This window comes from Rhinoderma darwinii, chromosome 6 (assembly GCF_050947455.1).
Source record: "Rhinoderma darwinii isolate aRhiDar2 chromosome 6, aRhiDar2.hap1, whole genome shotgun sequence".
NCBI lineage: Eukaryota > Metazoa > Chordata > Amphibia > Anura > Rhinodermatidae > Rhinoderma > Rhinoderma darwinii.
In genome coordinates, this window is record NC_134692.1 from 37,374,854 (window position 1) to 37,387,685 (window position 12,832).

The 12,832-nt window shown below is 39.4% G+C and overlaps 1 protein-coding gene across 5 annotated transcripts in view; it reads left to right on the forward strand.

Annotated features, from left to right (window-relative positions):
* The window catches only part of OSBPL6 (oxysterol binding protein like 6), a 169,650-nt gene that overhangs the window by 136,682 nt on the left and 20,136 nt on the right, over positions 1-12,832 (forward strand). For 3 of the 5 annotated variants that reach the window (XM_075829517.1, XM_075829516.1, XM_075829520.1), the window contains 7 exons: positions 528-693; positions 2,569-2,699; positions 3,796-3,903; positions 7,339-7,476; positions 10,251-10,338; positions 10,570-10,823; positions 11,699-11,836. In XM_075829517.1, the coding sequence (XP_075685632.1) occupies positions 528-693; positions 2,569-2,699; positions 3,796-3,903; positions 7,339-7,476; positions 10,251-10,338; positions 10,570-10,823; positions 11,699-11,836 (1,023 nt within the window). The remainder of the gene's footprint in view (positions 1-527; positions 694-2,568; positions 2,700-3,795; positions 3,904-7,338; positions 7,477-10,250; positions 10,339-10,569; positions 10,824-11,698; positions 11,837-12,832) is intronic. The other 2 variants (XM_075829519.1, XM_075829521.1) reach the window with 2 other exon arrangements.

The window sequence follows — 12,832 nt, forward strand, 5'->3', positions numbered from 1 at the left end:
GCCAGAACAGTATAGAGGTCCCTTGGACGAATGAGCGTTAGTATGAATACTTGTTTCTGATCATTGCCCCATGTAAACATGGCAGCAATCAGCCGAAAAACCTGCAAACGCTCATTTGTTGGTTAATCGCATCTTTTATTCGGCTAACAAAATGATCGCTTGTTGGCGGAACATCTCTGTGTAAAGGTGGTGCAGACAGGATGCAAACTGGATGGGGATGAATGATTGTGTTAACGATCGTTTGCACCATACTCCAGATCGTCACTCGATATAAATGGAGCAATCCAGCGTTGGTCGACATGTTATCGCGTTGATCTGCAAAACCCGTGGAAAAGTCAATATGATGATAAAATATGAATGGGATTTCTGCATTATGCTTTCCTTTGCAGTGTAGGTCAGAGAAGCCGTAAAATATTTACCAAGGTCACATAAGACACATATAATATGCAGGTTGCGTAGATTGGCGTAGTCTTGTGATATTGACCAATGCTCCATAATGAACCATTTTAATAGTCTATTTTTCCTAGGTACCTCTCAGCGCTTCAATGTCCCCGGTTCGACTGCACGCCTCCAACCCTAACCTCTATGCAGATGTCGAGTTCCAAAACCCTCCATGTCCAGTAACTGATGCCCTGGAGTTTGCATCTGACTATACCAAGCTGCAGGAAGAATTTTGCTTATTAGCACAGAAAGGTACATTGGGAGAGAACAGAAGATAATTGTTATGTTCTGTAGCCAAGTGTAATAAAATATGCATTATATGTAATAAAAAGAAGATTCTCGGTTTAAACAAACACCAAAATGGGCATCAATTTAAAAGGTTTTAATTATATTTTAAATGTTTTAATTATTAGACAAGCAGTAAGAGCTGTCAACAGATGCTCCATTAAAGGAGTCCTCTTCTGTTAACAAATGGGTCTACAGAGACTGGAGTTCAGATCTGTACACTTTATACTCTGAGCAGGGGCTTGTGGGGGAGAGCAGCTGCCCAAGTCCTGTTACATGCTTCTTTAATGTGTTTTTGAAGATTGGCACAAAGATCTGCTTTTTTTCCCAGTAACCGCGCCATTCTTGTCGATGGGTTGTGTCCGGTATTACAGCTAAGCCCTATTCACTCATTTATAATGTTTATCTGATACGTATTATACAATGAAATTGCGTTTTATCTGCTAAATATTTTTTTCCTGCCCACTGGTGTGGGTAACAAATTTGCTTCATTCATAGGATACACGCTGCCATAACGACACCTGTATTTCATTGATGTTGGCACCAGGGAGCCATAGGGAATTTGATTTCTTCACTATTTCCCTGCTCTAATATTTGGTCACTCATCTTTCAGAATCAGGGAATGATTCTGATGATAATTCTATTTTAGGGGATTTGTAATAATGCAGTTCCCAAATATATTATGTGAAGTGGCTTCACTTCTGATCTTCTGACCTTCATTCAGGAGGTGCACTGAACTTCTTATTACTATCAGTCATTTCTACATATGATTTAGATCTTCAGCAGAGACTTGTAGAGCATGTGTCATACGATACTGACCAAACATTTTGGAAAAAGATACCCATTTTGTTACCCATGGCCAAGGTGGCATACAGTTGATGTTCAAGTGCAGGCAATGTGGCCACACACCAGGACAACCTGCCTCTTGATTCAAGTTGGCCTGACAGCAGTATCACTATCAAATTGCCCACAGCTTTGTATATCGGGCTATATACTGTATCAGCTCATTCCAACAAACAGCTTATGTCGCTGTGTTACACTGTCCCTACTGTCAGAAGCACCGTGAAGAATAGACTAAGGCTCTATTCACAACGTCCTCTGGTCGATGTATTCGCCAGTATAAGCTCCAGTGGGCTGCAACAGACTCTACTGTATAGGCATATAGTGGGATATTTAACCCATAGGGTCCCATCGTAAAAAAGTGTACCGCGTGGTATACATTTTTTTTTTTTTACTGTATCCAGTTGTGGGTAATAGCATAGTCTTCTACGCTATTCCATACTTTTTCTTCAATATACCGATCTGTAGACCCTCTTTTAGCCTCTGTCGGTATAATGAAGCCCAATGGATACAATTAGCATGTACATCGGGAGGATTTTCCCAGTGTACACGCTAAGCATACATTACAAACGTAATGTGAACAATGCCTTAGTTTGTATACTTGAATATAATAGATTCCAGCACTTTAGTCTGCTGACAGCTGCTTATGTACAATCATTCGCTTAAAAAAAACATTTTGAGCCCAAATCAAATTTTTTTTATATTTTTTTGGGGTAGAGTGCCTCTCCCTCCTCCAACCCTGCCCTCCGTTTTAGTTCCAAAGCCTCCTTATGAAGATATAGGGCCTTTATGAGGACTAACCCAAAACTATTCCCACACTGCCTGGGCACATCTAATATGATTGTGTCATGCTCCACCCCCTCTCACTCTGCAGTATAACATACAGACACTATTGATGTTCTTAAATGAAAGTCTAGAGTATCGTGGCCCTGTAACTAGTTTATTTTGAATATTTGTTTATATGAGTACACCTTGTTTTTTGTTTTTTTTTGCTATTTTCAGTTCACTCTCTCCTGAAATCTGCCTATAACACAATTGCTATTGAGAAGGAAAAAATGAAGCAGATGGTTTCTGAACAGGATTACAGCAGCCACAATACACAGATTGCACGCCTTAGACAGTCACTTTCTCAGGTACGTTTTATCTTGAGTTACAAGACACCTTTCCACATCAGCGCTGTAGAAACTAATTAGTAAGACCCCGTCTGAACATCAGCCATATGCTGAGCGCTAAAGATGTCATTATTCAGTTTTAAATTAAATATTGGGATCTGTGCAGGTTGAAAGTCTAAGCATACTCATACAGTCTTTAAAGGGACGCCAACGCTAAAATCTTCTTGCCATTTATTGTGCAGTTGAATGCAATCTATTGTTTAAAACCCTGAAACGCATAGCAGTTCTATTTGTAAAAATTCTATATCTATTCTCATACAACATTTTTTTTTATTTTTATAAAAATATGTATCCATTGCTGGTATATCTCATTGTCTGGAGGTATAGAGCTGCAGGAGGTGTTGGGAGCCTTACCAGGGCACTGAAGCAGAACAGTTCCAGCTCTATGTGTGTGGAAGGTGTCAGTAATAAAAGAAGCAACAATTATTCTCTGCAAGTGGTAAGGCAGAGCAATAAAGGCAGCGGCTATGGCTTAGGCGTTTTTCAAACATGGCAGATTTGCGCGGATCTTACATGAATTATTTAAGCTGGTTGGACCCTAACCAGAATATGGGCCTGTTCACATCTGCATTCGGGTTTTTGTTATTCTGCTCCGTCAGAGGAGCAGAACAATGAAAATACCAGAAGCGCTGGTTCCGTTGATAAACTGAGACAACCGGTACCCGATGGAACCCATTGACTTTAATGGGTTCCATTGGAGTGTCCATGGTTTTACCGGAAACAATAGCGCAGCTTGCTGACAGTATAGAGGAGAGGCTTGATCCAATTCTTGCTTTGGCCTTAAACAAAAAAATGCAAAAACCGCACTTAATCTCCAGTTAGTGATCAAGGCCTTAGTCGTCTGGTTGTTCGTCCAGGACAGAATGGCTAATCACAATATTACTGCTACGATCACACAAAACCATTACGTATTTTGCTTAACTCAAATATTTGAGAATGCTAAAGAAAACTGATCAGGATAAATTACACCAAGAGACTTTTGCTTAGATAAGTATTATAGGTCTTGCTATCCGATTCAAATATATTTTTTTAATCATTTTGGGATTTTATCTTGTAGGCCTTGAACCACAACTCTGAGTTGAGAAGTCGACTTAACAGAATACATACTGAATCTGTCATCTCTGACCAGGTTGTCAGTGTCAACATTATTGGAAGTCCGGATGAGGTTGTTATCTTGTTCACTATATTAATTTTCTTACATTTTAGGACAATGTAGTCTCCCTACTAGGAGCTTCTCCTAAATTAGTTAGCAAAAAACAGTTTTGTGTAGTTTATCGTAGAGTGGAAAATGTATCAGATTTTTAACCAGAAGTTTTAATTGATTTTATATTTTTTACTGTCTCGCTCTCGAGAATATACCGACTTTCTTGTTCCTCACTCATGTAATAGAAAGAAGTAATGTACATGGCTCTTGTGCTTTATTTCCGGTGTTCTTTTTATAAGATTCTGGGCCTTTGCAGCTGAGTCCGAGAGGAGTTAATGTGCTGTACATAGTTCTTGGTTCTTCCATGAAGATAGTAATTTAGAAATGTAGCATTTCTTTCAAGGACAAAAAATAGTTACGCAGTGGAGAGGCGTTTGTTAATCAGTTGGAGTATGTAAAGTTTTAGGTACCATAATTTATTTCCAGAATACGTTGAATCTGAAAACACAGTTCACAGAAACTAATTTGCAGGTAAGATGGAAATGATGGTTAAAAAAAATTTCCCAAAGTTTCCTATTTTAATTATTCATAAGGGAGTCTTTCAGAATTCCTAATGAATTTTTTATATTCTTGTAATTTGTTAAGCGGTGCTCAAATATATTCAGGCTGCTGCTTAGTAACAGTAGATTGACCCACAGGTGATCAGGACTTGTCACCTGTTAAGTAAAAGGACAGGCATCCTTAATATATGCTACTAGCACTTCCAGTCCTTGTTCTGGATTACCTGGAAAATATTTATTTTGTAGTTTTTATTATTATGGGAGTGGTGGTGGAGAAAGCCCAGGGAAGGGACCTGCAGAGGACTTTCTTTCAGATGTTCCAATCATAGTAAGTGAAGGCAAATTGCCCTCATTTGCGGATTGTGGGGGTAAGACTGCTGGATGAGAAGGGGCTGGGCCATGGGCCACTTCGTCCTATGGATTGGTGAGGACCTCTGTGGTCAGACCCCCACTGATTAGTCGGAAGTGATGGCATATACTAATAATATATTCTAGAAAAAACTCAATCATATAAAGCCTAACTGAATATCTGGAAATTTAGTTTTAACTCTAGTTAAGCCCAATCTAAGCCCTACTTCCCTTCATACTATTGGTTTTCCAGGAACTTGTAATATTAGGGTGTTTGTATGTTAGAGGTGACATGCAAGAAACAAGATGATCACCAATTAGTTTAATACCCTGACTAAAAAAGTGGTGTTTCTTCAAGGTCAACCGCATTTGCGGAGCCATAAACTGGCACCACATGTGTTAGACCACCTGACTTTGACTTCGAATGAGCATGAAAATTGGTTTGTCTGCAATCATACTTGAAATTTCACAGAAATATAAAAATAAGAACTCCTAAGTGTCACTATGGTGCAACCACACACCCATTTAATGTACTGATAATGTGGAGGAAGAAAGAGACGGGATTCATTATTTTTGTATTGCCATATTGTTTATCCATTCTCTCTTTAGAATAAATGGTTGCATTTTTTAATTTCTGCTCAGACTATTTTTTACTATAACTTTGTTAAACAATCTGCACGTAGTCTAGATGCCGAAAGTAATAAAATTCTTTATATAGTAAACTTTGTCTATGAGAAAAATAATTGTAAGGGTTTGGGTCATTTTATAAGGGTAATTCTATTTCCAATAGCCGTTTACAGTGGTTTGTCCCTAAGCAATATTGTTACCCTAATTGCAATATTATTGTTACTGTGATTTTCTCTGATACTAATTGGTTTACTAGAAGAAAGCTGCCTGGGAGATCCTGACGAGAAATGCCCTACAGTAATTAGTCTCCATCATTATCTTTACAATTAGCCAGATTGCCTTTGAACAAGTAATGAACTTTAGCATTGTATTCTCTGACAAACATTGAACAATATATGTTGAATAGTTGGAATTTCACTCATATACATTTCATTCATAATTTTTGCCATCATTCCTCACAGCCAGGTATTATTTATGATGCTCTAGGGAAAACCAGAGGCGTAACGTCCTGCAAAATATAAACTATCACATACCATTTATCCAACTAGTGACCTCTTATGTAGCAGTAGGGCCATTAAGCCCACTTAGGCACAAGGGCCCAAGTGCAACTACTACTTACCCTATAGCTACGCCCCTATTGAAGACACCTTTAAATAAAGGCAACTAGATGTCCAGTTAAAGGGATTATCTCACCAAGACGACCCATTTTTAAATAAAAGCTGGGCACCGCTTCTCCAAGCCTTAGCAATCATTGATATTACTGCCTGGGGAAGCCGCTTCTTCTGCGACGGTGGAATTGTAGCATTACATATAGGTCATTCTAATAAACGGAGTAATGCATGGACAGGCCGGGTCGGCCAGAGTGGGTACCCTCTTTGAGGGTGTCTTTATGGGGCAACTCCTTTATTGGATTAACAAAGTAGCTTGGTCTCTCTTGAAACTTCCTGATATATTGCAGCCTATTTCGGATCTTTAGGAAGTCAATAGCAGGAGGTATTGTACCGATTATTTTAGAGTTATTTGGTTATCTTACAGGTACCCTAATATAATGGTGTCTTCTCAAACAGATTATTTCAAAGAACTTTTGCCTAAGGAGACTTTTACTGATGGCTTATTAAAATGCTCCTTCAAATTTAAACTCCAATTAATTTTAAAATATGTGACATTCAGTAATTAGTCGGCTTCTCCTTCTACCCTTTTGTATAAGATATTTCTGTACACATTGTAAAATGTTTTCTCTCTGGATTGTGTAGTTGCTATGACAGTAGGTTGAGACTTATATTATTGAGTTCAAACCTTATCTTATTGACCTAATGTTTTTTTTTTGAGATTTCAGAATTTTCATTTTGTCTTCAGATAATTAAATGTTAAATAATTGTCCAGAAACGTGTTTGAGCACCGTTAGAGTGGCCTCTAATGGGCAGCTAATACTCACGGACCACATCCTTTTCTTTTTACGGCTATATTCATTGCCTTTTGGGGTTCAGTTAACCGTTCCGTCACTTTTGACGGCAAGAATAGAACAGCATGCAGCTCGATTCTTTCCATCCAAATGATATAGATCTTGATGGGACCATGACGGACCCCATTGGAAGTCAATAAGGTCCATTGGGCGCCATTTGGATCGTTCGTGCGATAGACAGCGGCATGTCTTTCATTATAACGGAAGCCATGATGCAGATGTGAACAGAGCCTGTAAAAATGATAGTACAGAATAACACTAGATGTTCTGTCTGTTTCTTTGCTTAGTTTGGTCAGTACTGACTATTCAAGTATTTTATAGTATGCTTTTATATACATAAAAGTAATGGATGACTTTTTTTTTTTTTTTTACATGTGCTTTCACAGTAGACGTTTTGACTGTGCACTTAAAATACTCCTAGCCCTGACAGCCCATATGTATTTCTTGTTCCCACTGCAGCCTGGAGAGAAAATCCATGTCAATCTGCCTCTATCCCAACAGGTCTCTAATGAGGGCAGGGTGTCCATGTCGGAATCTGTGTCTGAATTCTTTGATGCTCAGGAGGTTCTTCTCTCCGCCAGCTCTTCAGAGAATGAGGTATGAGTAATATCCCTTTTTGCCAGATCAGTTAATTCTAAGTAAAGGATTCATAGTGCTTTAGATGAGATCCAGGCTGTTTAACCCCTTCCCGCGCAGCCCTTTTTCAGATTTTAATTTTTTCCTCCTCACATTCCAGAAGCCATAACGTCTTTATTTTTCCGTTGATATAGTACTATGAGGGCTTGATTTTTGCGGGACGAGTTGTCGTTTTTCGTAGCACCATTTATTTTGCCGTATAATGTACTAGGAAATGGAAAAAAAATTATTTGTGGGGTAGAAAATGAAAAAAACAGCGATTCCTCCATGGTTTTTCACCCACGGTTTTTACGGAATTCACTGTTCAATTAAAAAAACATGTTAACTTTATTCTGCGGGTCAATACAATTACGGCGATACCAAATATCTATAGTTTTTTTCTATATTTTACTACTTTTACAAGTAAAAACCTAAGTGTAAAAAAGAAAATTTATTTTGTGTCGCCAAATTCCCAGAGCCATAACTTTTTTTATTTTTCTGTCGATTAAGTGGTGTGAGGGCTTATTTTTTGCGGGATAAGCTGCAGTTTTTAATAATACCATTTTTGTGTAAATGCGATAAATTGATCGCTTTTTATTTCATTTTTTGCAGGAGATTAGGTGACCAAAAAATAGACATTCTGGCATTTACAATTTATTTTTTTTACGGCGTTCACCGTGCGGGTTAAATAATGATATATTGTAATAATTCAGACTTTTACGGACGCGGCGATACCAATTATGTTTATTTATTTATTTTTTTAATATGCTCTAGGGGGAAAATGGCAAAAGGGGGGTTTTTTGAACTTTTAATAATTTTTCTTTTTTTTTTACACAAAAAAAAACTTTAACTCATTTTTACTTTTTTTATTAGTCCCCCTAGGGGACTTCAACCAGCGATCGTTAGATCGCTTGCACGATATACTGCAATACTAATGTATTGCAGTATATCGTGATTCTGACAGTCATCTAATAAGCCCTGCCAGAGGCAGGGCTTAATAGGTGTACAAAGATGGCGGACCTGGGGGCGTTCATTAAGCCCCTAGGCAGCCATAGCAACCATCGCCCCCCCCCCCCCGCGATTGCGTTACGGGGGGCGCGATGAGCTGTTAGAGGGGGTTGCCCCCCTCTTTCTGAGGATTTAAATGCTGCGGTCGGTATTGACCGCGGCAGTTAACTAGTTAAACTAGCGGGATCGCGCTCGAGCGCGATGCCGCTAGTTACTCTGAAGTGTCGGCTGTAACATACAGCCGACACCGGCATCGTATGGAACGAGCTCACTGCGTGAGCCCGCTCCATACTTCCCCCTACCTGATGGATACGTCCCTATGGATACGTCAAATGTCGGGAAGGGGTTAAATCACAGAGAATTGCCTAGATTTCATACTATTGTAACAAATAATCAGCTGTGAGAATTATTAGGTCTGTAGTGGTTTTCTGCCTCTTAGGCCTTATTCAGACGGCCATGTTCGGTCCGTGATATAAGCAATATGTGTTGGCCGTATTTCCCAGACTGACCACAATTCAGGGAGTCGGCTTCTAGCATCGTAGTTATCTATAATCGTAGGAGTCCCTGCCTCTCCATGAGAAAACTGTCCCATACTGTAAATATGTTTTCAGTACGGGACAGTATTCCGGCAGGGACTCCCAGCATCATAGATAACTAAGATGCTAGGAGCCCGGCTCCCTGAATTGTGGTCAGTCCGTGAAATACGGCCGACACACAGTCCATATATAACGGACTGAACACGGCCATCAGAATAAGGTCTTAATGTAAAAAAAGAATGATTTAATTCACTGACATCTTGAAACTAGTGAGGAGTTAGAACACAAGTATATTACACATTTCCACAAGGGCTGCTTGTTTATAGTGGAAGACTCAAAATCGTCCCCTTGGTGGAATCACTAACTTATTGCAGTGGTTTTTGGGTGCTTGGCTGCCAGGGTTCCAGTGTAACAAAATTGTCTGTAATGAGCTGTGTTCAGGTCTACGGGAACACTTTAAAACACATTATGGGAGCAATCTTTTTTTCGCAACAGGGTATGTATCATTGAGAAAAGCCTTGTGGCTGCTATCGGGCCCTTGAAGAGAGGGGGCTCAGCCTCGGTTAGTTCCATCCCCAATGCTATTGAGTGGCAAATACCCTATACAGGATTTTCTTCTCTAGAGGAACTGCATTGTTCACGAACAAGGAGGTGAGGACTTTGTCCCAAGGGTCATGGAAAGAGCATGGAGAGCGCAAGAAAAACACCAGTCCCCCACTGCTCTAAATGCGTACATGTTGACGTGTCACCCAGAACTCATGTGCCTACATTAGCCTATCATCACTTGCAATGTTGACGTCACTATGGATTTCATGTCAAAGGCATTGTTCACACTTAAGTTTTTTTTCTATAATTTACTTATGAGATGTCGGTTAGACTAAGACCCCGTCATGCTTGAAAACCGTCGTATCCGCAAATATGTCCACACTGATCGCTAGTACGTGGGGGTACTGGTCCACCTTCTGAGTGGAGAGGCTAGTGGCATAGGTATTCCCCACTGATGCAAATGGGACATATGAAAACAGCTGAGAGCACTTCAAAAATTGCTTTTTAGATTAGTTTTTACAATACATAAAACAAGTATGGACTATTTAGTGGAATAAGTAAATCGAAAATTCCAAAATAGTTAAGTTGGTCCATCCATTGTGATTCTTTGAAATAAAGTGCAGTACAGTCTTGAGTTGAGGTTTTTCTCTGTTCTTTTGCTCCTAGGCATCAGACGACGAATCCTACATCAGTGATGTCAGTGATAACATCTCCGAAGACAACACCAGTGTTGCCGATAACGTGTCTCGTCAAAGTAACTCACACATAAAATTCTGATACAATCTTTATGTTGTCTGTGTATTTTTTTATCCTCTGTGTCAGTGATAACTCATTTCTTCAGTGGTGGCATATGAAATCAGTATTTTCTAGTAGAAATTAAACCAAAACACTGCCTTATTCAATTGTAGAGGCCACTGTGTTGCCCATGTTTTCATTGACTGGGTGTCATGTCTAGTTTTCTAAAAATTAATTTTTTGTCATCCAGTTCTCAATGGAGAACTTTTAGGTGGTGCATTCCGAACGGGACGAAGAACGAGTTTACCTACTCCTTCACCGGATACCAGCAATATCAACCTATGGAATATTCTGAGGAATAACATTGGCAAAGACTTGTCCAAAGTCTCCATGCCTGTAGAACTGAATGAGCCACTTAATACCTTACAGCACCTTTGCGAAGAATTAGAGTACAGTGAACTGTTAGATAAGGCTGCCGAAACGGATGATCCACATGAACGCATGGTACAGTAGATCTTGGGGATATCTATTATACACATAAAACATATGCCTATTAGATCATAAAAACTGTCAAACTTTATTCATTGGGTGAGTAGACGCCTTTCCTATTACAATTAGTCTATACTGAAAAATATGCCCCCATTGTTCATGGTACCTTTTTGCTGGTAGGTGTGATATCTTTTCCACTGAAGATCAATTTGTGCTATGTAAAAAGTGGTATATGACCCGCAGAATGCATAACTTGCCCCATATTATTATGTCAAAGTAGTCTACAGCTTATGGTCAATATCATCACACCATAAAGCAATATCGGGCAGCAAGGAATGGTTTTCTCGCTGCTGCATTCTACCACTGACTGGCATTGTTACTCAGCTATCATCTACTCTTGGCTGCTCTAAATAGATAGTTCTGTGACGTGTTTATTGAATTACCTTAACATTTCTCGGTGTGTTCTCATTTGGGTTCAGGAGTTCTGGCAGTTTTGGCAAAATTATTACTGTAGCCTAGCTATTGCAGAGGTGGGCAAAACAGTGGTTTCAGTCATTTCAAAGGTGGTATTGTCCTCAATAGAGGGCTATGCATTATTTTCACAAAGGGAACAAGAGATCACTAAAATAGTATGTAGCGTAGAACAGACCATAAAAACCGTAACCAAGATATTGACCAACTTGATAGATAGATAGATAGATAGATATGAGATCGATGGATATGAGATCGAGAGAGAGATGTGATCCAGAGAGATATGAGAGAGATGGATATGAGAGATGGAACGGGGAAACTCTTGTCCTTATGAAATCCTCCACTGAAATTTACTATTATTACATTGCTATACTGATGATGTATCTCTGGATGTTGATGCTCCTTACTCTCTTTTTCAGGCCCTTATTGCTGCATTTGCAGTCTCAGGATATGCCGCCACATATTACCGAGCTGGGAGCAAGCCTTTCAACCCTGTGCTCGGTGAGACTTATGAATGTATAAGAGAGGACAAAGGATTTCGATTTTTTTCAGAACAGGTGAAGTTATACAGTGACACCAAACTATAACAGTTAACTTCCTTACAGTGTGCAATTTCTTCCAAAAGCTGAAATAATAGTATTGACTACAAATTTCCCAGCATGCAAGTACATTAAAACTTTAAGGCTAGGAACACACACGGCGTTAACACTGCGGATTTACCGCAGCGGATTAATTACGGAAAATCCGCAGCATATTACAGTAGCAGCAGTCTGGGTGAGATTTCAACAAATCTCGTCCACACACAGCGGAAATAAAGCTGCCGAAAAAAACACACATAAATTGCGTTGCAGTTTCTTCAGCTGCAGCATGTCAATTAATATTTCGGAGTTGCTCCACTTCTGTTGCGGGTTTTCCCCTTTGAATTCAATGGGATGCGGCGGAATCGCAGCAAAAAAATATATACTTACCCAAAGTTCCCTGCTTCTCCAGTCTGGCCTCCTGGGATGACGTTTCTTCCCATGTGACTGCTGCAGCGGTCACATTGTCTTCAACAATGGACCACGCACAGAAGGGAGGGAGGGGGTAAGTATGAACGTGTTTTTGTTTTTTTCTGGCGCTGCTTTCCGCAGCGGAAATTCTGCCCGAATAAACGCACTACAATGTGGTGCGGATTTTTTCGGACCCCGTTTCCTGCGGCGTTTTATATCGTATCTGCCCTGAACACGCCGTTTGTGTTCCTACCCTAAAGCCCCACATAAACAACCACTCTGCATTTTAATATTATTATATATAATAATATATAAGTTATTCTTTATATGTTGAATTTGTACAAAATTCCATTCAACATAACCAGACTTTAAATACTATGGTTCCTAAAAATTCTAAATTCCTCTTTATACTCGCTGTTTTCTTAAGGAGAAATTCTTATTTTCCATTATGATTATTCATTAGGGAGTACTTTAGAGGTGTCGTCTACATAAATAAATCTTGTCTTACATATTGGTGACATTGCATGTAGTTTCACCTTGAAGCTAAAGTTTTTACAAAAATAA